At 38.9% G+C, this 25,393-nt stretch overlaps 1 protein-coding gene across 7 annotated transcripts in view; it reads left to right on the plus strand.

Moving 5' to 3' along the window:
• Nucleotides 1-11,425, plus strand: part of MORC4 (MORC family CW-type zinc finger 4) — a 71,440-nt gene extending 60,015 nt beyond the window's left edge. For 4 of the 7 annotated variants that reach the window (XM_045817657.1, XM_045817658.1, XM_045817663.1 and 1 more), the window contains 3 exons: nucleotides 9,177-9,870; nucleotides 10,195-10,478; nucleotides 10,791-11,425. In XM_045817657.1, coding sequence (XP_045673613.1) covers nucleotides 9,177-9,870; nucleotides 10,195-10,478; nucleotides 10,791-10,944 — 1,132 coding nt within the window. In that variant the 3' untranslated portion in view covers nucleotides 10,945-11,425. Of the gene's footprint in view, nucleotides 1-9,176; nucleotides 9,871-10,194 lie in introns of all 7 variants that reach the window. The other 3 variants (XM_045817659.1, XM_045817661.1, XM_045817660.1) reach the window with 2 other exon arrangements.
• The last annotated feature ends 13,968 nt before the right edge of the window (nucleotides 11,426-25,393 follow it).

Below are 25,393 nucleotides of genomic sequence, written 5' to 3' on the forward strand. Positions count from 1 at the left end.
TCCAATGTTATTAATATTTTTCCTTGTTTGTTGCTTCTTAGGTGGGTCTTTTTGGCTTCTCATCTAGACAAACATCTCTACATGTGTGCAAGTTCCCTGTTCAGTGATTCTTCCAAATTAAGTCTTGTAGATAGTGGAAGAACCCTATGACCCCCCTGAACATGAACAAAAAGTCCCAAGAGGAAGTAAACCATTAGGAGCAAAACTAATTAAGCTCTAAAGGAATTAAATAAGAAATTGTATGAAAATATTTAGAGGTACTCAATAACTAATGATTGAATTTGAGTCATTTTGAAGGAGCAATTTCTAAGATCGAACTACATAGCAAGGAGGTAAGAAATATAGTCTAGTCAATATTGGGGGCTTGAATGTAATTCTTCTCTGTTCCCATCTATAGTTTTCCAGCTCCCCTTGTAGGTTGAGAAGGTTGTATAATAAAGTGCTGTGTATTTTTTTATTGTTGTTCAATTGCAGTTGTCCCTATTATCCTCCCCATTATTCTTCCTCTGCCCTGCCCACTCCCACCTCCCTAGTGCTATATGTTTTTGAAGCACACTATTACTTTTCTACCTTAGTCTCCGTGAGATGGTAATGTGTCAGATTGCCACTGGAGTACCAAGGTATCATTGCTCTTGAAGGCTATACTTTCCCCCATGTGACCAATTTTCCTTTTTCATCAGTGTTTCTTTCATTATGCTATACTAACTTTTGGTAACCTGAAGGAGATTACAAATGCTAACCTATGCATGTGTGTATTTTATGAGTGCAGTATGTCAGTACATCCATTGGGTGGCATACTTTCTCAGTCTTTATTGAGATTTCTTTCTTTTTTGGCAGTTTTTTTAAAAAATATTTCTTTAGTTTTTAATTCTTGTTTATGCTATTACAGTTGTCCCATTTTCCCCCTTCACCCCTCCCACCCAGCCTACCCCCATATCCATAGTCAATCCCCATACCATTGTCCATGCCCATGGGTCTTTCATGTATGTTCATTGACTAATCCCTTCCCCTTCTATCCAAGATTCTCCCCTACCCCCTTTCCTCTAGCAGCTCTCAGTCTGTTCCCTGTTTCCAGGTCTCTGGTTCTGTTTTTCTCAATCTATTTTGTTCATTAGATTCCTCTTATAAGTGAGATCGTATGGTATTTGTCTTTCACCAACTGGTATATTTCACTTAGTATAATAGTCTCCAGTTTCATCTGAACTGTTGCGAAAGGTAGGAGTTTCTTCTTTCTTTCTGCTGCATAGAATTCCATTGTATAAATGTCCCATAATTTTTTGATCCATTCATTTACCGATGGGCATTTAGGCTGTTTCCAGCACTTGGCTGTTGTAAATAGCACTACTATGAACATCAGGGTGCAAAGGTTCTTTTGAATTGGTGTTTCGGTATTCTTAGGTTATAATCCCAGCAGTGAAATTGCTGGGCCAAAAGGAAGTTCCATTTTTATTCTCCATTTTCTATATGAGTCTTTGTGGAACGCTGTGCCAAGAGTTGGGTTTGTCTATAGAAGACAGGTAAAGTACTTTGACTCTGCATTTGTAGTTTGAATTTGAGAATAATTTTCTCTCAAGAGAAAGAGATACCTGATAATTGATGTTGCTACTGATGTCATATGTTTTATGTAAGGTCATTAAATGATGATTATGTCATTTCAGATTATATATATAGAAGGATTCATATTGATTGGAATGACTCTGCCTTTTTATAAGGGAAAGTGAAAGTACTCAAGAGTTCAGTGAAATACACAGGGTTTTCTGATAAAATGATGTTAATGTAACTGTCAATTTAGTTGAGAGTTACAAAGGTTTCATTGGTTATTATAAAACCCTGAAGGTGATAAAAGGGGCTTGGGGTCATGTAGTTCAACACTATACCTCTAGATAAAATAAAACCTACACTATCCAAGAAAGGTTTTAAAATTTCCAGTTTGGTAGGTTATAGGACCTAATAAAGCCTCCTGAGGTGTCATTGGAAACAGTTTTATGAGTCTCATAAATCTAACAAGGGCAGGGGTACACTTGCAATAGAGAATCGATTCAGCAAGTGTGAAATAGGCATAACCATTTAGGGAAATACAACTTATTTCTTTTAAAGGAAACCATTCTTTCCGATCAATCATTCTACATATATTTGAGTACTTACTGTATGAAAGACAGCATTTTAAGATAGTGATGAAATCAAACTAAAGGGACTTATGGTAGTCAGAGTTTTATATGTAAATATACCCAATATATGCTAGGTTTCATATGAGCAGTACAAACTAAGGTCTAAAGTACGCATAAACATATGGACAAAGGAGAGAATTGGTGGTTGTAATTTATTTAGATATTTAGAGAGACTTTGAGTAAGTATATGTAAAATTCTAGTTAGTTCATGTTTAAGAGGATAACAAAAAAAAAATCCAAAATTACATTGTAATGGTGGAAGAAAAGCAGAGACATTCTAGTGTGTTTAAATGAATATTTGAAACAAGAAATATGAGGTATACATAAAAGAACAATTTTTCTAATGAATATGTTGATTCAGGGGCCAGTGTTAACATTTTAAAATATATTCTTTGAGAAAGATTTCCAGAATGGAGAAATGAGGAATGTAGTACACACCTTTACTAACAAATAACCATTTAACTGGAAAAAGTTATTAAAACAAAACAAACTAATCATGCTGAGTTCTTGGAAATTGTGCTAGGGTCATGCAGAAAATGAAGAAACATTTATTAAATCTCAGAAAGAACAGCAAAAGTCTTTGGCATTTAGCCTACCATCTTCCCCTAGTTCCTAGTTTACAGTTATGGTTTCACCCAGGAGGGACTGGCCTCTAACATTTATCATATCCCCCAGTTCCATCTTGTAGAAGCTCCATTCCAGACAGACTCAAGAAGACTGGGTCTCTCTTCTCCTAAGCCAGTTTTCTCTTTCCTCCATCCAGCCGCAAGTCAGGGTGAAAGCACTCACTTAGGGAAGGCATGGTGACAATACTGGACTCCTTTTGCTCTAGCCTCAGCTTGTTTGTATTGCATAGGTTCATGCCAGAAGTAGCAAACCAAAAACCATCTGAGCACCTATTCTTAAAAAAAGTTTTCACTCTTGCCCTGACCAGGTAGTACAATTGGTTAGAGTCATCCCAATATACCAAGGTGGAGGGTTTGATTCCTGGTGAGGGCACATACAAGAATCAACCAATGAACTGAATAAGTGGAACAACAAATTGATGCTTCTCTCTCTCTCTCTTCCCTTTCTCCCTTCCTTTCTATCATTAAAATCAATAATTTTTTAAAAAGATTTTACTCTTAGAGAAGTGGGCCAATTTCCCTGCCCCACCCCACCTCTTCCTTAGGGTGAGAGGCAGGCCTTAAAGATGAGCTCCTTAGCTCTACCTGAAAGAACTAACTTTATGTGTAATAGATCATGGAGAATTCCATTCCTAAGGGCATTGTCAAGAATAAGGGAAATCTTGGTGGGGAGCAATTAAGGGGGTACTCATAACTCCACAATACAAGTTACAACAAGCAAAATAGCCAAGTAATCAGATGTTTGGTAACAGAGAGAACGAAGGAAATAATAGTCAAGAAGAACTCCCTTGGTCATAGTCAACCCTGGGGGTTAGGGAGGCCATGCATAAGCACAAGGCTACACTCTGTCAGACCAGGGAATATAGTGGACTTGAAAGCAGTTCCCAAACCTCACACAGATCAAACAACAAAGAGCAGGAGCCTCAATAGCAGTAGAGCCTTAAGCACAACCTCTAAACAACCACTGGCTGAACAGTAAGGTATTCTGACACAGGAGCAACTCCTGGCAAGCCAGGCTAAAAATAAAATTACACATACCCTTGGTAGTCTGGAAAACTGTGTGCATGCTCAAAGCTGTGCCTCCTCAGCAGTGATTGCAGAGGAAAAAGCCAAACTGCTACTATATGGCTGAATGTGGGGTAGAAACATACATTTCTTTAATTGCAATAGCAGCCTCTAAGCCACACACACATACAGTGATAAAGGTAAAACTCTAACTAGCTAACAGGGCTTAGGCTAAACCTTTAACCAATAAGTGGCCTATGCTGACCCAGGGGTGACTCCTAGGTTTCCAGGTAAAGATAAATATCAAGAAGAAATCTGATCAGGATACTGCAAGAGAAATAGATTTCATGGAGTCAATTCAACCAAGTCAGTAAATAAACAGCCAAACAAATAAATCAACCATTTAGGGAAGTGGAATCAATGTCCAGAGTTGCTATACTGTATCGTCTAAAATATCTAGTTGTCAACAAAAATCATGAGACATGAAAAGAAATGGGAAAATGTGACCTGTACATAGGGATTTAAAAAAAAAAGCAGGCAATGGAAACTTCTCTTGAAGAGACCCTGATGTTGTATTTAGCAGACAAAGACTTCAAAGCAGCCATTATACATATGTTTAAAGAATTAAAGGAGATTATGTTTCACCAAGTGGAGAATATCAATAAAGGGACAGAAGTTATTTTTTGAGGAACTAAATGGAATTATGGAAGTGAAAATTACAATAACCAAAATTAAAACTTCACTAAAAGGACTCAACAGCACATTAAAGTTCACAGAAGGATGAATCAGCAAACTTGAAGATACATCAGTTATAGATTATGTTAACAATGGAGATCCCTGGCTGGTGTGGCTCAGTGGATTGAGCACTGGCCTGTGAACCGAAGGGTCATTGGTTTGATTCCCATTCAGGGCACATGCCTGAGTTATGGGCCAGGTCCCCAGTTGGGGGCATACAGGAGGCAACCACACATTGATGTTTCTCTCCCTCTCTTCCTCCCTTCCATTCCCTCTAAAAATAAAATAAAATCTTTAAATTTTTTTAAAAGAACAGAGAGAAAAAAGAATGAAAAAAAATGAGCAGAATCTCAAACAAAAGTGGGACATCATTAAGTGCTCCAATATATACAAATTAGGAGTACACAAAGGAGAAGATAAAGAGGGAAAAGAGTAGAGAAATATTCAAAGAAATAATGGCAGAACAACCCCAAATTTGATTTAAAAACAATCTACACATTCAACAATCTCAAACACTCAAAACAGGGCTTACAAAGATATTCACAGCCAGATATGTTATCATAGTGAAAATATTGAAGGCTGAAGGCAAAGAGAAAATCTTAAAAGCAGAGGGAAACAAAAACCTCATCATATACAAGAGAATCCCACTAAGAATAATACCACACTTCTGATCAGAAGCAATGGGGACCAGAAGGCAGTAAGATGACATCCAAAGTACTGAAAGAAAGATTGTCAATCAAGATTCGTTTTTATTATTTTTTATTTATTTTTATTTTTTGTATTATTTCCATTATCATTTACCCCCTTTATGTCCCTCTTCACCCCTCACAATCACCACACTTCTATCCTTGTCCATGAGTCCTTTTTCTTTTTTGCTTGATCCCTTCACCTCCTAACTGCCCCACCCAGAGCTCTCAGCCTGTTCTCCATCTATGAGTCTGCCTCTATTTTGCTTATTAGTTCAGTTTGTTTTGATTAGATTCTACATATGAGTGAAATCATATTGTATTTGTCTTTCTCTGACTGGCTTATATCACTTAACATAATGTTCTCCAGGTCCATCCATGCTGTCACAAAGGGTAAAATTTTCTTCTTTTTCATAGCCGAGTAATAGTCCATTGTGTAAATGTTCCATAGTTGTTTTATCCACTCATCTACTGATGGATGCTTGGGTTGCTTCCAAATCTTGGCTATTGTAAATAATGTTGCAATGAATATAGGGCTGCTTGTATTCCTTCAAATTAGTGTCTCCGATTTCTTCAGACAAATTCCCAGAAGTAGAATTGCTGACTCATAAAACAGTTCATTTTTAATTTTTTTGAGTAACTCAATACTGTTTTCCACAGTGACTATACCAATCTGCATTCCCACCAACAGAGCAAAAATGGTTCCCCTTTCTCCACATCCTCACCACAACTTGTTTGTTGATTTATTAATGATAGTCATTCTGACTGGTGTCAGGTGATATCTCACTGTGGTTTTACTTTCCATTTCTCTGATGATTAGTGACATTGAGCACCTTTTCCAATATCTATTGGCCATCTGTATGTCCTCTTTGGAGAAGTGTCTTCAGGTCCTTTGCCCATTTTTTAATTGGATTGTTTATTTTTGGAGTGTTGAGTTTTGTAAGTACTTTATAAATTTTGGATATTAACCACTTTACGGATGTATTGGCAAATATGTTCTCCCATTCCATGGGTTGTCTTTTATTTTGTTGATGTTTTCTTTTGCTGTGCAAAAAGTTTAGTTTAATTTAGTCTCATTTATTTTTTCTTTTGTTTTCCTTGCCCAAGCAGATATATCAGAAAAAAAATATTGCTACAAGCAGTGCACAAGATTTTACTGTCTGTTTTCTTCCAGGATTTTTATGGTTTTCAATCTGACATTTAAGTCTTTCATCCATTTTGAGTTTATTCTTGTGTGGTGGAGGAAGGTGGTTTAGTTTTGTTTTTTTTTTTTATGCATGTACTGTCCAATTTTCCCAACACCATTTATTGAATAAACTATCTTTAGCCCATTGTGTGTGCTTGTTTCCTCTGTCAAATATTAATTGACTATAAAGGCATGGGTTTATTTCTGGGCTCTCTATTCTGACCATTGAACTGTATGTCTGTTTTTATTCCAGTACCATAGTAGTTTGAGTATTATGGCTTTATAGTATAGTTTGATACTAGCTAGGGTAATTCCTCCAACTTCTTCTTTCTCAAAATTGCTGTTACTAATTGGAGACTCTTTTGGTTCCATAAAGAGTTTTGAAATATTTGTTCTAGCCTTGTAAAATATATCATTGGAATCATGATGGGAATTGTATTGAATCTATAGATGGCTTTGGGTAGTATGGACATTTTAATGATGCTAATTCTTCCTGTCCATGAACATGGTACATGCTTCCACTTATTTGTATCTTCTTCAATTTCTTCTCTTCAGTGTGTTATAATTTTCCAAGTACATGTCTTTTATATCCTTGGTTGGATTTATTCCTAGGTATTTTAATATTTTTGAAGCAATCGTGATTAGGATTGTTTTCTTAATTTCCCTTTCTGATAGTTCATTGTTGGTCTATAAAAATGCAACTGATTTCTGGATATTAATTTTGTATCCTGCTATTTTACTGAATCCATTTATCAGTTGTAGTAGATACTTGGTAGAATATTTAGGGTTCTCTATGTACAGTATCATGTCATGTCAGTAATGACAGTTTTACTTCTTTCTTTCCAATTTGGATGCCTTTTAGTTCTTATTCTTATCTTATTGCTGTGACTATGGCTTCCAGTACGATGTTGTGTAAGACAGGTGAAAGCAGATATCACTGTCCAGATATTAAGGGAAACACCTGTAGTTTTAGCCTGTTAAGTATGATGCTGGCAGTAGGTTTGTCATATATGGCCTTTACTATGTTTAGGTATGTTCCCTGTCTTCCCACTTTTCTGAGCATTTTTGTCATAAATGGGTGCTAGATTTTATCAAATGCTTTTTCTGCATCTATTGATATGATCATGTATTTCTTATCCTTCATTTTGTTTATGTGGTATACTATATTACATTTATTGATTTCAACCAAGAATCTTAAATCCAATAAAAGTATCTTCAGAAAATGAAGATGGTATATACAGGATATTTCACCCTCAAGCAGTACAATATATATTCTTTTCAAGTGCACATGGAATATTCTCCAGGATAGAGCATATGTTATACCATGAAACAAGCCTAAATAAATTTGAAAGGGTTGATTGATATTATGCAAAGGATGATCTCCAAATGTAATGGAATTAAATTAGAAATCAATGACAAGAAAATTTGAAAATTCACAAATATGTAGAAACTAAACAACACATTCCAAAATAACAAATAAAGGATGAAAACACAAGGGAAATTTAAAAATATCTTGAGAAGATGAAAATGAAAACAAAATATCCAAAAATCTGACAGTAACCAGAGGGGAGGTAGGAGGGCATAATGGGGGGAAGGGTTTTCAGGAACAACTATAAAGGACACATGTACAAATCCAAAGGGGGGTGGAAGCAAGGGAGGGAGTGGGGATGGTTGGGGTGGGAGGGTAGTGGGGGGGGGGAATGCAGACAACTGTAATTGAACAACAATAAAATAGTTTTTTAAACTTATGGGATAAAGCTAAAGAAATACTCAGGGAAAATTATTTGTAAAGGCTTATATTAAAATTGAAGAAGGACAATCACAAAATTTTGAAGGCAATCTTTACCTTGAAATTTCTTGGGTCTCCTGCAGAGATGGCAGAATAGTTATAATGATAAAAATGAGGGTCCCATCATACCGCATGATAAAAAATTGCCTATGGATTTAACTGGTAACAGTTGTTTTGTTTGTTCCTTCAAACCTTTGTGCATATAGTAGCCAGAAACTGAAGGTGATTGAGGTCATTATCCTGGACTTTCCTTAAAAACTGAGGGAGTGTCCATTTATCCCAATAGAGGAGAGTTTTTTGTTTTGATTTGTTTTGTTTTGTTTTTGTTTTGCCACAGTGGGAAATGACTTGAATTGGCTGCTTCAGTTTCTTTGTTTATAACCAGGGCCCTGTGCTTTAATTACCTTTACAAGTGAATAATGGGCAATAACCACAATCTAGTTGACTGGTAAAAGAATTGTGTGGTGTTCACTACAGTATAAAAAAATGTGCATGTGTTTGATAGTGGAAGGTTTTGGTGACACTTTAAAATTAATGAGCTGACTCAGTTCTCCTCCACATGTTCTGCTAGGCTTTTTATGGCCCCTTTCCCCCCCCCCATTCTCATACTAGGGGATTTTGTATGTATATATTTTTTGCTTTTCTTCCTTGACTTGAATTTCTGAAACTTCTAAGTCAGGCTGATTTCGATCCTATTTTCAGAATTCTGACCAAGATCAACTTGTTCCTGGTATATCCAGGTGCTGACTCTTTATACCTTTTGGTTTCCTTTCTCCCTTAAGACCAATTGCTATCTCAGCCAACTACGTATGTGAAAGAGTAGGGGTCTGGGGTAAAGTTGTATTCCTAACTTGAAATGAGCTATGGATAACAGCTAGAGTCAGTTTTAGTATGGGAAATTTGAAGAGGGGCTGTATAGGATAAGATAACTGGTGGTCTATATTTTCACAGCTAAAATTTAATTTCCTCTTCTTCTTACAGTAAGTACAAATGGATCCTTGGTGAGGAACCTGTGGAGAAACGAAGAAGGCTCCAGAATGAGATGACAACACCCCCTCTAGATTATTCCATGTCTGGCTCTTACAGGAGGGTAGAGGCAACTGTTGCTTGCCCAGAAGGGGAGAACAGCCATGATAAATCCAGTTCTGAGAGAAGCACACCACCATACCTTTCCCCAGAGTACCCAGAAGCAAACAAGAATATGAGTCACAGTAGTGGAGGTTCAGTTCTGTATTCTGGGGCCCAAGAACAACACCAGGGGTCCCTGCTCCCTGAAGAATTAGAAGATCAGATGCCAAGATTGGTAGCAGAAGAATCTAACAGAGGCAGCACAAATATAAACAAGGAAGAAGTAAACAAGGGACTTTTTGTAGCTGTTGTTGGTGTTGCAAAAGGTGTCCGAGATTCAGGAGCTCCCATTCAGCTGATCCCTTTTAACCGAGAGGAGCTTGCCGAGAGAAGAAAAGCAACAGAATCCTGGAACCCAGTGCCTTATCCTTCTGTGGCCTCTTCTATAATCCCTGCTGTAGCCCCTGGGGAGAAAGGAAGAGGCTATGAGGAGAGTGGAAGTTGTCATATGCCAAAGATGAAGAACCAAAGACAGCTAGAGGAACTGAAAAGAACCACAGAAAAATTGGAACGTGTTCTAGCTGAAAGGAATTTGTTCCAGCAAAAGGTTAGGGCAGCGCCTTACTGCTAGGAGTGAGAGGTCATTGTAACCAAGGCACCAGAGAGTTAGAATTCTGATGATTTCATGTTCTTAAGGCTTTAAACAAGATAAGTCATTCAATCATTCTGTGGTATGTTTCAAATTGGGTGAACCCTAATGTGTTTCCCTCCCATATTTTGGGATAAGAAAAGTCCAAAGTTGAGGAATATCTGTAGAGAAATCACCGAGTGAATATATTAGGGACAATTTTTGCCACTTGGAATATATTAGGGATAATTTTTGCCACTTTCATAGCATGTAGTCATTGAACTTATATTTCTTGGAATGCAGGTGGAGGAGCTGGAACAGGAGAGGAATCACTGGCATTCTGAATTCAAAAAAGTCCAACATGAATTGGTGACCTACAGTACCCAGGAAACAGAAGGCTTGTATTGGAGCAAGAAACACATGGGCTATCGCCAAGCTGAATTCCAGATTTTGAAAGCTGAGCTGGAAAGAACCAAAGAGGAAAAGCAAGAACTAAAAGAGAAACTAAAGGAGACAGAGATGCACCTGGAAGTGTTGCAGAAGGCTCAGGTCTCCTACAGGACCCCAGAGGGAGATGACCTAGAAAGGTTAATTACTAGGGTTTAGTTATCAGCTTGTGAGTGCTAATGGGAAGCATCTCTTAGGGCCCCAGTTACTGGTCATAGATAAGGGAGGAAGTCTGAATCAATTCATAAGCCACCAAGGATTGAGGAATTACTTCTTAGAGAGCTGCAGCCAATCTCTGTGCTTGTGGTGGCGTTGTGCTTTCTTCTTTCTTTGTAGCTAATGGAAACATAATTGTTGAGAAATGTAGGCCCATTTTTAAGGACTTTCATTTTGTTCTGTTGGCTAATGACTTCATGTCATCTCTTCTCCTGCCCCCTCACTCCATCATACAGGGCTTTGGCAAAGCTTGCGAGGCTGCGTATCCACGTCAGCTATCTCCTTACTTCTGTCCTCCCTCACTTGGAGCTTCGTGAGATCGGGTTTGACTCAGAACAAGTGGATGGGATCCTGTATACGGTGCTGGAGGCAAATCACATACTGGATTGAGCACTAGACCATATACTCTATCTACCCTTCTTTTTTCTCCCTTTCTCTTCTCTCTCCTCTTCTCTCTTATTTCTCTCCTTTCTGCCCTCCCTCCCCCACTTTTCTCATGCTCTCTCTCACCTTTATGCCTTATATAGAGAATCTTTGAGTAAATCCTGGCTCTTAATCAGTCTGCTTCTTATTCAGTTTGGCATGAGGAAAAGACTAGTTCAATAGGCTTTTAAGAGTTCCAGCAACAGAAACGCGATAGTCACAAAACCAGGTGACCTGAAAGCTTTAACTTTCATGACTTAGATACTTGGCCTTTTTAATATCCTTTCTGAAATGGTTTGTATTCATTTAGGTTAAATCAGTCAACAAATATCGGATCCAAAGTATTGGGTTGGCCAAAAAGTTTGTTTGTTTGTTTGTTTTCTGTAAGATAGCATTTAGCATTTGTTTTCTGTCTAGTAGCATTTAGTTGACTTTAACTTCATTTCAGACAATTTTGTTAGATTGTATTTGTTACAGCTGTCATATCAGCATTCTTTAAAAAAAAAAAAAAACCTTACCAAAATTAGTGAATTTTTGTGTAGCCATTTTAATATTGAAGATAGAAGAAAATACACTTTTGGTATATTATGCTTTATTATTTCAAGAAAAGTAAAAACATAACTGAAATGCAAAAAAAGATTTGTCTAGTATATGGAGAAGATGCTATGACTGATCAAATGTGTCAAACGTGGTTTGAGAAGTTTTGCGCTGGGGGTTTTTTGCTGGATGATGTTCCATGGTCGGGTAGACTAGTTGGAGACCAGCCATCAAATCGAGACACTAATTGAGAACAATCAACGTTATACAATGGGGGAGATAGCTGACATACTAAAAATACCCAAATCAATAAAGTTATTGGTGAAAATGAGAAATGTGTCTTTTATTTTACAGAAAAAGCTAAATGGACTTTTTGGCCAACTGAATACTAAGTGTTTTGGGGTAAATTAAGAAGTATAACTCAAGGGTTCAGCCTTCAAGGATCTAAGAATATAGTTGGAAACACAAGACGTGTACCAAATTAACTTGTACAAGAGAGTACTACAAGCATGGTAGGGAAGGTCTGGAGGAGGAAGTTCAAGGAAGGCATCACATCAGAAATGGGACCTAAATTAAGGTTTGTTTAAAGAACAAGCAGGACCGCACTTCAAAATAGTTGTTCTTTAGGTCGTAGGACTATGGTCGATTTTTTTTCTTCTTGCTATCTTCTTGCCTTTTTCAAATTTTCTATAAAAACCTGTCATTCTTACATTGGAAAAAATAAATCATTTTTAAAAGAATGAGTAGGCTTGGATTTAGATATCAGACTGTGTGAAACTATAAGTTGATTTTATATTTATAACTTGTTTATTTTGCATTACTTCTGGAAGAATAGCATGAGCAAAGGCACAGAAAAAGCTGGAATGTGAAAAATGTGTTTAGTAAGAATGATGGGTTAATGTAAAGACAACTAAGGTTAAATTGTGACCCATCTATCCACCTCCCTCTGTGGTTTTTGCATTTTAATAAGGAATTCTTGGAAAAGAAATTTTCAAAGCCCAAATTAAAAAAATAATAATGTACCACCAAACTGGGATTTCAGGCAGTGAGGAAGCTATTTTAGAGCATGGAGATCTATTTGATATTACAATATACCACCTACCTACTCTTCAGGCTAGTGCTCAGTGAGGGGTAGATCTCATTTTATCAAAAACAGTAAAAAACTTACACTCTTGTAAAAGTAGACAATTTGTTTATTCATTGTTTTATTGTATTTATATAGCATATGTTCTCCAAAAAGTTCAAGATACTCTTCAAAAGACATTGAACATTGAACACATAAAAAACATAGCAACAGTGAAAACTATAAAGTAAAGGAGAAATAATAAAAGGGAGGTAGGATCAAGCAATCACAAAAGGATTAGCTAGTCCAGAGGAATGTTTTGGATATTCTGTTGCTCTTCTGCATTTACTTCAGAAGATTCTCACAAACTCATTTGATCTCCTTTGAAAGGAGGTTCATCATGGATATTACAGTGAGACTGCAAGGAATAGTGGGAGGCCAGAGCCAGCCTTCACCATTAGAATGAATACTTTAAAATATCCCCACCCCCTTACCTTCCCCTCACTGCAGGTGTAGCCTACCACATGATTATTTCTCATGTCATACATTTGGACTATGATATTGAGGGCCCAGTTGTCTAAATATTACTCAGAGAAGGAGGGGAGCACATTCAGCCATTCTATCTGTGATACGTGTTTTTAGATGGGGGCTGTGAGAAGGTGGGGCTTTGCATAGATATGGACAATATGGATGAGAGGGTAGTGTAGGAGAAATTCAGAGAATTCAAAGTTCAGTGTGTGTGTATATAGGAGAGTGAGAGAAGAGAGAGAGGTATGGGTGAGTGAGTGAGCAGAGTGGGAAGGAGTATAGGCAATTGGGCTTTAAAAAAAGAGAGGTAGAAATTTTTAACTCATCTGTACTAGTGCTTACTTTCAGTCCATTTCCTAGTCCCAACCCCATATTGCTTCTTCCAGCAACAGTTACCTGTGTGAGGCTATTTACTACAATACCAGAGCTACCTCTTTGTTACTCATTTACAATGAAATCATACCAAATGAGGTACCTTTAACCAATGTTAAATGCCATAGTGGAGAAAGTAAAGTGTCACTCAGTCTTTCCAGAACTTATGAAACAGTGTGGAGGCAAAAGACATTCAGAAGAAAAAAGTGGGCACCTCATCCTGTCTATCTTGTAAGGTTAACAATCATAATTCTTTCAAATGTCTCTGGCATTTTCCCTTTAACTTTCCACTTCCACCATTAATATTTAGGTTCCCAGTGCCTCATGTTTTGATCGTTGGAATAGATTCTTAACTGGCCTCCTTTCCCTCCTGTTCTTACTCCTTCAATCCACCCTACTCACTATTACAAAATTGCTTTTAATGATCTCATCAGCTTATGCCTCAGCTCAAAGACTTGCTAGTGCTCCCAGTTGCCCATAAAGTGCATTACAAATTCTGATCTGGCTTCAACCATGCTCTTTACACTCATCTTCCAATATTTCAAATAAAACATGTTCCATCCAAAATTAACTATTTTTCAATTTCTAAACTGCCTTAAGATTTTTGCCATCTCTACCTTACCTTTGCTAGTCCATTCCCTTTGTCTGGAATGTTCTCCTTTATCATATTTCTTTTGGCTCACATGTTGACTTATTTTTTCTGAAAATTTCTCTAACCCAACCAGACCTGACATTTTCTTTGAATATGTAAGTTTTGTGTCATTCATAAGGCTCTTATCACAAGCTTCCTTGCCCTGTCTTCCCTCCTAGAAAACTCCAGATTCACATATTCAGCTGCCTACATGATATTTATACTTACATGTCTCACAGGCACTTCAAATAAAACATTAAAAATAAATAGTGGCACCCCCCAGCACTGTTTCTCCCCTTAATTTTCCTCATTAAAAAAAAGGACACCTTCACCCACTTAGTCACATTAGCTAGAAACCTGAAAGTCATCCTTAATTTTCCTCTTCTCTAGTCTTCCATGTCCAGTCTGTCAATTCTAACTCCAAAGTATAACTTCACTCACTTTAATCATAGCTACCTTAATCCAAAATACCATCATCTCCCATAGGCAATTGCAAATCCTAATTGGTGTCCTTGCTTGCTTGCATTCTTGTTCCCACAACTGTCTTATCACTATAGCAAGAGTGATTTTAAAAATGTAAGTCAGATCATGTGGCTCCCTACTTACAGCCCTTCAATGACTTTCTGTTGCACCTAGGATAAAATCTATACTCCTTACAATATCCTATAAGACCCCTGCCTACTTATCCTTTTTCTCTTACAGCACTTTGTATCTCGCTTTTCCCCTTGCTAATTGTGGTCTTACCACTGAAACATGTCAGGCACTTACCTCAGACTCTTTATCCATACTGTTCCCTCTCCTACGGTGGTCATATCTCCAGTCTTGACGTGGCTAGCCACTCCTCATCCTTCAGTTTTTATTGTGTCAACTTTCTCAGGTCTTCCTGGCAACCTGTTTTTCTCTACCCTATTCTATAATTATGTCCCATTGTATTTAATTCATAGCACTTTTCACAATTTGCAATGATATGTTTGGCTGTTTACTTTCAATCATTCAACAAATATTTATGGGCTACCTACTATGTTATATGATATACAGTGGTGAACACAGCACATGTGGTCTCTGTCTGCCTCTTTTACTAATAAGTTTCATGAGGGAAAGGGTCAAGCCTGTTTTTGCCAATCACTGTATCCCCAATCATAAAAAAGTACCTGGTATATAGTAGGTAATCAATGAATAATTTTAGTGGTGGGGACTATTTTGTTCATATTTCCATCTTCCTCAAGAGCTTAAAACAGTGCCTCATTCATAGAAGAGATTGGATATATACAGTATGAGTATGGTAAATAGCAATCCTGGACATTAAATTCTGAGAATGAAGGAATGAGACAATAAGTTCTTCAAGTTATTGGGGGAACAATCAGTGTCAGCTGGAGTGGCCTAGTGTCTGTATTTAGCTGAACTTTGATTTGAATAATTTAAAAGGCTACCAAAAGACAAAGGGAATATGGATATTCTTTACCACAGATATTCTTTTATTGAATTTATTGGGGTGACACTAGTTAACAAAATTATATGGGTTCCAGTGCACAGTTCCACAACACTTCATCTGTACACTGTACTGTACCACAGATATTCTGAATGTCATCAAAAGGAAGGTCTTTTTAAAAAATATTATATTTATATGTAGAGAAGGGAGGGAGAGAAACATCAATGTGTGGTTGCCTCTGGAACACCCCCTACTGGGAACCTACCCTGCAACCCACGCATGTGCCCTGACTGGGAATTGAGCCGGTGACTTTGCTTCACAGGCTGGTGCTCAATCCACTGAGCCACACCAGCCAGCTACGGCAAAAGGAAGCTCTTTAACATACAATGTTGAAATGTTGTTAATTACAGAATACAATCAGAATAAACCTATAAAGACCAGATCTTGACAGTAAAAAGTAAAAGGAGAAAAAATTTCTGAGGAGTCTTGTTCACTTTTTCCAAGAGCAGTGACAGTTCATCTCAAGAGAAGAAAGAGGAACTATCCATAGGCAAAGAACAGAACAAGCTTCAAGGAAATAAGATCCTGGAACATGTTAGGAAGGCAGAAAATGCTTGTTAGATGAATAAACTGGCACCTAGTAGAGGACTAGGTCAGAGACTTTTTGGATCCAGGGAACAGAAAGATTTGTTTGCTCATGTCTAGTGATTGCAATTAATCTGGGTAACAATTAGGGGCAGAGGCTTAATTGTCAGGCTCTCAGTTCCCAAGGGCCATGTCCAGATAGAATGTGTTTCAGAGTTTTGTGCTATGAATTAGTACAGTATTCAAGTGTGGAGGTATGCTCAGGAAAGCTTCCAGGGGTGAGCTTAGGTTAAGTCAAAAGAAAAATTTGTTCTTGATGATAAGGACATTCCTAACTCAGGACTTATCTTAGGCAGAGAGGACCTGCAGGAACCATCCTTACTGAATCAAAAGTTAGGGCAGATGTTTAGTTTATAAACTAGATAATTTGAAAGAACTGCCTTAAATAGTTTGAGTGTATATTAAAGCTTTAGTCATTCATTGAAATTAAGAACAAACTGATAGTAACTAGAGGGGAGGTGAGAGGGGATAATGGAGGGAAAATGGGGAAGGGATCTCAGGAACATCTATAAAGGACACATGAAAAACAAAAGGTGGTAGGATCGAGGGTGGGAAGTGGGGATGGCTGGGGATGAGGGGTAGTGGGGGTGGGAAAATGAAGATAACGGTACTTGAATAACAATTTTAAAAAGTTAAAAAAAATAAAGCCAGAAAATAATTTAAAAAAAAGCTTTAGTCATTAAAGCTTTTTATGCTTTTGTAATGGAAAATAAAATCTGCAGGATAAATTTGTTTTCTTACTTGCCTCCATCCCCAAACCCAACGTTTTCATGTGTATCACAAGAAATCCCAAATCCACTTTTATATAATAACAGTTCAACTGTTTCTGATGCGTTCTATGTGCCAACACATTCCATTCATCTTCCTGTTGAGTCCACAAGGGTAGGCAAAATGTCTTTAGGCAGGAGGTCAGAAAGTGTTCCCCAAAGGCCTGATCTTCCAGTTGGGCTACGGAAACTTGTGAGGACTGGGAAGGTAGAGCTGTGTGTTGGGAGACTTCTAGGCATAGGCAATAGTGTAAGGAAAGTCACAAGACTAGTTGGAGGGGAAGGGTGTGAGGAATAGTGAATTATTCAAATTGGAGCATAAGGAACAGAGTGGACCAAGGGCTTGGGAATGCCAGCAAGAGGGAGGTTATGCTAAATTTGCTGAACAATGGAGCTTTGTAGGCTGTGAATTAGGAAGTGGGTGTTAATCTCCCCATTTGTCTCCGAGTTTGGGAAATTTACCCCATTTTGCAGTTTCCTTGAGCTAAGCTTTTCTCTAGTAGTGGGATATCATTATTGATCATGGTTCTTTTTCACCTCAGATTTTCACAGACCTGAACAAAGGTCAAAGAGCCTTGACCATCCCTTTCCTCTCCAGTCTCTGGAGTCAGCTCTTCTCTTGGCTTCTTCCGTTAATGGAATCTGAAAAATAGAAGCCTACTCAATGTCTTCAAAGTATTCAGAGTTTGGGGAAGAATATTGAGAAGTTTTGGCCTGTGAATGAATATCCCTTTGCTTGAGTAGATTCAGATCTGTTGGTAGAAAATATACTTCATCATTTGCCCCCATTCTTTAAAGACACACACATTTTGGAATCACTTCGAAATATCCTTTAGGTCACCAATATGCTTAGAATACAGTTAACCAGGACCTACTATCTCCCATGACCACACTGAGAAGCAGGTGTCATCATCATTTTACAGATGAGCAAACTAAAGTGTAAAGAATTGAAGTGATATTCTCAAGTCTATATAGTTAGAGAATGCAGAGCAAAAACCAAATCCTTTTCTGGCTCCAAAGCCCAGTTTCTTTTCTTGCCACACCATACTGCCTATTTTGGAGCTGATTAGTCTCAGCTTCTTCCTTTTGATAAGAAAATGCTTAATGTATCACAGCTTTTGTTTTTTTTATCCACTCATCTATTAATGGGCACTTGGGCTGTTTCCACACTTGGCTATTGTAAATTGTGTTACTGTGATCATTGGGGTGCATATATTCTTTGGAATTGGTGTTTCAGGATTCTTAGGGTATATGCCCCAAAGTGGGATCACTGGGTCAAAACGCAGTTCCATTTTTAATTTTTTTGAGGAAGTTCCATACTGTTTTCCACAGTGGCTGCACCAGTCTGCATTCCCAGTGACAGTGCACTAGGGTTGCCTTTTCTCCACACTGGGTTTCCAAGAAATTTCTACAATCCCATACAATGTTTAAATGCCCTTATGATCAGGGAATTGTCCACTTATGTAATAAATATCTCCACACAACATAGACATTCATTTCTTCTTGACTGGATTTTTCACTCAGGGCTGTCACTTGGCAGCTTTCCTGGTATCAAAACAGCCATCAGGAGGTCTTGGACTTGTTGGCCTCCGCCTTGTGTTCTCACTGGCTTCTTTGCACCCACCCCTAAACCACAACCCCCACCTGAGAGTGCTGAGTTAAGCAAGTCTCTTGGGGAGTGACACTTGAGAACATACTGGTTTATTATTACACACAGATGAATAAAATTAACCACATCAGCTGCCTCTGGAATTACCAAGAGGAAGATGGTACCACCTTTCTCATCTTATCTGCCTTTTGGTTCTTTCTTTCTTTCTTTCTTTCTTTCTTTCTTTCTTTCTTTCTTTCTTTCTTTCTTTCTTTCTTTTTGTTTCTACTTTGTCTCTATTCCTAGGGGTGTTGAATCATTTAGTTGAAGAGTGCATGTGTTACTCATGGAAATCTCCTGCTTCCCCAAATTCCAGTAACCATTGTCTCTGAATCAGTGTCCTTTATTTTAAACACGTTGGTCTCATCTTCTCATTCTGGCTGCTTTTAAGACTAAACCAAGAAACTAGTGCAAATTCTGGTTTTGACAGCTAACTTGTCTGAATGTGTTGCTATTCCCATAAAATATACTTACTTTTTCACCACAGCATTCAGTGCCTTTAACTCAAGCGAGTAAGGTCTTTTTTATTTTTAATTTTTTAAGTTGTTCAAGTACAGTTTTCTGCCTTTTCCCCCACCCCAGCCCAACCCCTCAGCCCTTTTCACTTACCTCCCATTTCCACCCACCCCCCGTTATTGTCCATGTGTCCTTTATAATTGTTCCTGCAAACCCTTCACCCTTTTCTTTTGAAATTCCCTCCCCTCCCCACTCCGGTCACTGTCAGCTTGTTCTCGATTTCAGTGTCTTTGGTTATCTTTTGCTTATATTTTGCTTGTTTGTTTTATTGATTAGGCTCCTGTTAAAGATGATATTGTATGATATTTGTCTTTGACCACCTGGCTTATTTCACTTAGCATAATGCTTTCCAGTCCCAACCATGCTGTTGCAAAGGGTAGGAGCTCCTTCTTTCTTTCTGCTGCATAGAATTGCATTGTGTAAATGTACCATAGTTTTTTTGATCCATTCATTTATTGATGGGCACCTAGATTGCTTCCAGCACTTGGCTGTTGTAAATTGTGCTGCTATGAACATTGGAGTGCATAGGTTCTTTTGGATTAGTGTTTCAGGGCTCTTAGGAAATAATCCTAGCAGTGGAATTGCCGGGTCAAAAGGCAGGTCCATTTTTAGTTTTTTTGAGGAAATTCCATACTGTTTTCCATAGAAAGTGCAAGAAGAGGAAAAGAGGCTCACAAAGAATGAAGAGGGATTAAGGGAAATGCAGGACATGAAACGTAATAACATTCATATAATAGGGATACCAGAGAAGAAGAAGAGCAAGGGATAGAAAACCTGTTTGAAAAAGTAATGATAAAAAACTTTCCTAATTTGATGAGAGAAAAAGTCACACAAATCCAGGAAACACAGAGTCCCAATCAAGAGGAACCCAAAGAGGCTCACTTCAAAACACATCATAATTAAAATTGCAAAATTCCAAGACAAAGAGAGAGAATCTTAAAGGCAGCAAGGGAGAAACAGGAAGTAATATACAAGGGAACCCCAATGAGGTTAGCTGACTTCTCAATGGAAACCCTCCAAGCCAGAAGAAAATGGCAAGAAATATTCCAAATAATGAGAACCAGAGGCCTGCAACCAGGGCTACTTTACCTAGCAAGGGTCTCAATCAAGATAGAAGGCCAAATAAGGATCTTCCCAGACAAAAGAAGTCTGAAAGAATACACCTCCACCAAACCAGCTCTGCAAGAGATGCTAAAGGGACTGCTTTAAGGAAAGGAAGAAAAAGAGAGAGAGAGAGAGGGGAACACAGTGAGTAAAGTCTTCACAACAGCATCAGATATCCTTTGTGGGGGATGCTGATACACCCTCTTGCATCCCATTATGTAATTTCAGAAATAAATTCAAATGAAAGCCCACAAGGAGCATCTTCACTTTGTATTTTTTGGTTTGACTGGCTTTTCTCCCAAGCAACACAACAGAACTTCATCAAATACTACAGACTCTGAAAGTGCTATTGAAGAAAAGCAATTAACCACTGAAATGCTGGGTTGCTTGCCACAGTACTCGTACTTATTAGGCATCTAATTTTACATCCCATTATACTTTCTAATATCTCTTTGAAAACATTTGGTTTCCTCAGTGTTATCTATCTGTATGAGACCATGTTTATAAGTAGAGAATTCTTCAAAGCTCTCCTAGGAAGTTTCTTTGACAAGTGGTAAGGGTGCTATTGTAGAGGAATGGGACCTTATGGATGACAGGAAAGCAGAACCTGATGATTTGCCCTTGTATGGTGAATTTCTGCTTTGTCCAGCCCTAAGACTTGTATTGTGGAGCAATTTGGCACAAAGCAGGGAATGGTAGTCAAGAGTTAAAGAATAATTCCTGAGCTGCAATTCCAAGAAAAGTGACAGGTTGTGTGAGTAGAGGGTGGAGGTCAGATTACACCTTCTGTATTGCTGTGCCTGATAACGGCCTGTTAATATTTTATATCAGTGATCACATCATAGCACTCAGTGAGCCAGCACTTCAGGCAAAAGAGAGTGATAATTTTCTGGACTTCCTGTTTAAAGATACCCACATCCCTCCCTCACCCCTACCCCCTCCACCCCTGTTTAGATAACAGAATTTCTCATCGAAGCTAGAAGCCACCTGGGCAGAGAGACGAGGCTAGGTGTAGGCCAGCCTTCAGCCAGCTAAGGAGGAACACAGGCACTTCCAAGCCTGGGACCTCTATGTCCCAGAGTGGACAGCTGAAGGCACAAAAAAAATCACCTCTCCATGGTCCAGGACTGAGTGGGAGGGAACTGCTGACTCTGTAAGTCCTCATTTGCCTTCCTTTACCACTGGGTCCCTTTTCTCACACCTGTGTTTCTCTTCTGGTCCAGATCCAAAATGTCTCAGCTTACTTGGATGGACACTATCTCTGCTGCCTCTAGGAATTTCCATAGACCTTCCCAAGAAAAGGAAATGGCGGGGAAAAGGCTGAGCCTCAGGGCCACTCTCTCCATTAGAGTGATTTAGGGGTTTTGTGAGTTAAATGCAAAGGTGTTCTGGATTAGCTGAATAGTGTCTCCCTGTTTCTTCCTTAGCACAGCTGTCTACCCTATTTCACTATTTCCTATGGTACTTCAATTGGAAAATCATTTTCTTTTGATCATTCTTCTCTTAGAAGCTCAAATAGTGCCTCAGCTTCATTTCTCATGAATTGGGCTTTGAGGCGACTTACATACCTTTTAAAACTAGCCACTGACACCCCAATTTATAGCACTTCTCACTTCTTACAAGACAGATTATAATGTGCCTTATACTACATTTAGGTGTGCATGTCTTATCTTTCCTCGATCAACTATCAGCTCCTGTAAGGCACAGACTACACTTGTTCACCCCTGTAGCCCTCAAAGCACACACTGCCTGACACAGACTAACTGCAGTTGGTGTGGGTGGCTGGCTAGAGAGCCGGTTGAATGGATGTTTAACTGGCTGGGTAAAGGTCTCACAAAAAGTTGAAACTTACCTTTCCACCAAGAAACCAGTTTTAGTCTCCACCTCTTCATTAATGATCACATAGCCGTGGGTCACCAGAGCCCCAAGGAGGAAAAAACATGAATCACCCTATTATCAACGGAATGAAGGAGGGCAGAAACATCTATCCTTGTGCAAGGGTCACAGCCATTAGGCTGAAGCATAAACACAATGGCCTTCACTATCCCCTTGGTCTATGGCTAATCTAAATTATTTTATGATGCAAGGCATTGGGGTTAAGCTGAAAGCTGTTCAACATGGACCCAGACTCAAGGAGATTTCTAAGAAATTATTTAGATCAAGGCTTTTCTTGCTCAACAAGCCAAAGAGAAAAACAGTCAAAGGTTTTTCTTGCTCAACAAGTTGCTCTTTGTTGGATCTATACTTGTTTCTCTAGTTGAGGATGAATTTCTAACTCCTTCCATAGAATCCTCCCAGGTTAAAAGGATGGAGGAAGCGTCTCTTTGGCTAGAACCACCATCTTCCAGTAATTCAACAAGATGACTAACACAAAGGGTAACAGGAGAAGCACCTGCAATATATTTTTTAGGCCTTTGAGAAAACATGGTGTTGTCCCTTTGGCTACATACATATGAATCTAGAAGAAATGTAGCAGTATACATGGCTAAAGAAAACAGCATTAAAATGAAAAGAGAACCAACTATATGGGAAAATATATTTACCAATGATACCTGAGGCAAGGGTTTGCTCTCCAAAATATAGAAAGAACTCACAGTATCCACTCCAGGAAGACAAAAAACCCAATTAAAAAATGGACAACAGACTTGAACAGACACTTCTCCAAGGAGAACATACAGAGGGCCCAGAGACATATGAAAAGATACTCAGCAACACTAGCCATTAAAGAGATGCAAATGAAAATCACAATGAGATATTACTTCACACCAGTCAGAATAGCCATCATAAACAAATCAACAAACAAGTGTTGGAGAAGATGTGGAGAAAAGGGAACCCTAGTGCACTGTTGGTGGGAATGCAGACTGGTGCAGCCACTGTGGAAAACAGTATGGAATTTCCTCAGAAAACTAAAAATGGAACTGCCTTTTGACCCGGCAATTCCACTGCTAGGATTATACCCTAAGAGCCCTGAAACACCAATCCAAAAGAACCCATGCACTCCAATGTTCATAGCAGCACAATTTACAATAGCCAAGTGCTGCAAGCAACCTAAGTGCCCATAAGCAAATGAGTAGATAAAAAAAACTGTGGTACTATTACACAATGGGATTCTATTCAGCAGAAAGAAAGGAGCTCCTACCCTTTGTGACAGCATGGATAGAATGGGAGGGCATTATGCTAAGTGAAAGAAGCCAGGCTGTGAACGAGAAATGCCATATGACTTCACTTTTAATTGGACTCTAATCAACAAAACAAACAAGCAAGCAAAATATAACCAGAGACATTGAAATTAAGAACATTCTAACAGTAGCCAGAGGGGAGGGAGGAGGCGGCAGTGGGGAGAAGTGTTTTCAGGAACTACTATAAAGGACACGTGGACAAAACCAAGGGTGAAAGCAAGGGAGGGAGGTGGATTTGGCTGGGGTGGGGGCAGTAATGGGGGGGAAATGCAGACAACTGTAATTGAACAACAATGAAGTAATTTAAAAAAAGAAGAAATGTGGCCATATAGACATCAAGGGAATGGGCACTCTTCAAAAAGGAATGCCCCACAATGTTACCATGACAAAACTGTAAGATTCTGCAATGTCAACCAGGATGCAGTGGACACTGCTCTGAATAAAACAAGTTAAGGGCCAGAGCTGAGATAGCTTCCTGAAACGTGTGAGGGAAAATGATCAGAAAAAGAAGGAAGCCAAAGAGAAATGTACCTAGGTTCAACTGAACAGTCAGCCTGCTCCACCCAGAAAAGCATACTTTGTGAGAACCAATGGAAGGGAGCCAGAGCTGCTGGAACCCATTCCTTATGAATTCATGGCATGATAAGTGAAAAACAAAACAAAACACAGAATAGCTTTGTACTAATTTTCTTAAAAAAGGAAAGAGGAACAGCACTTGATATCTTGCTCCTGGCATACCTCATCAGTTTAGCACAAATATACTCTTATTCTTAAAAAGAGGGATCCTGGCTGGTGTCACTCAGTGGATTGAGTGTCAACCTGCAAACCAAAGAGTCGCTGGTTTGATTCCCAGTCAGGGCATATGCCTAGGTTGCAGGCCAGGTCCCCATTAGAGGGCGCACAAGAGGCAACCACACATTTGTGTTTCTCTCCCTCTTTTCCTCCCTTCCTGTCTCTCTGTCTAAAAATAAAATAAATAAATCTTTAAAAAAAAAGAAAGAAAGGAGGGCCTCCCAAGTCAGCTTCTTCCTAAGATGAAGGGAAGGTCTGTGCCCTGTTTCCTTCAAAGGTCCTTAGATTCTAGTAGCAGACAGAGGCAGAGGGCTGTAGGAACCTGAAGAGCAATAGGTGCTCTTATACCTTCTGAACAGAATCTCAAGCCCTGAGGGGAGTTTCCAAGCTTATGTTCAGCCTCTGACACTCTGTGACTTTAGGGAAGTTACCTCTCTGGACTTAGATTTTGTTTCCTATGGAAAAAACAAACAAACAAACAAACAAACAAAAAAACTGTTCCATTGGGGTATTTGGATCATGCAATAAAATTGATGGACCTGAAAGTGCTTTGGGTGCAGGTGGTGAGGCATCAGAGCCCATACTGAACTGCTGCCCAAGCATAGCAGAGTCAGTAAGGCAACCCCATCTTCTAACTTCCAATGGCCCCAATCAAGGGCACTTAGGTTCTTTGTGCCAGACCAGAGACCCAACCTCTTATTAAACTTGCATGCATAGAGCACCCTCTCTCTATGCTTCTTCCTACCTGCAGCCATTCCTTCTAAATAGACTTGGATGTTGGGGTCCTAGCCTCTGCAATGAAGAAGGCCTGCTTCAGGAGAGCAATGATAGTAGTGCCTGTATTACAGGCTACTGTGTGCTGAGGCCCACTAGTTTCAGAGCCTGGTTAAGGTAAATCCTGTGAGGCCCCATTATGGTCAGTGTTGACACAGGAAATATTTTCATGAATTGGGCTTTGTTAATTCCAAGTGAGTTTGGAACAGGGCCAAATCATTGGCTTCCCAACATCCCAAACCTCTAGAGTCAGGGAAATTGGAATTGAGGTGTTGTGACCTACTCAAATATAAACTTCACATCTCTTCTGATGGGACAGTTAGTTGGGTCCAGGCCAGCATAGCAGGAGGGGCAATACCATGTGGTATACTAAGATGCCCCTCACAGGAGACCAGGAGAACCTACATGTCCCCAGTGTTACCTTGCTAGCT

This window comes from Phyllostomus hastatus, unplaced genomic scaffold, assembly GCF_019186645.2.
Source record: "Phyllostomus hastatus isolate PE091 unplaced genomic scaffold, TTU_PhHast_1.1 phas_scaffold_28, whole genome shotgun sequence".
In the NCBI taxonomy this organism is placed as follows: domain Eukaryota; kingdom Metazoa; phylum Chordata; class Mammalia; order Chiroptera; family Phyllostomidae; genus Phyllostomus; species Phyllostomus hastatus.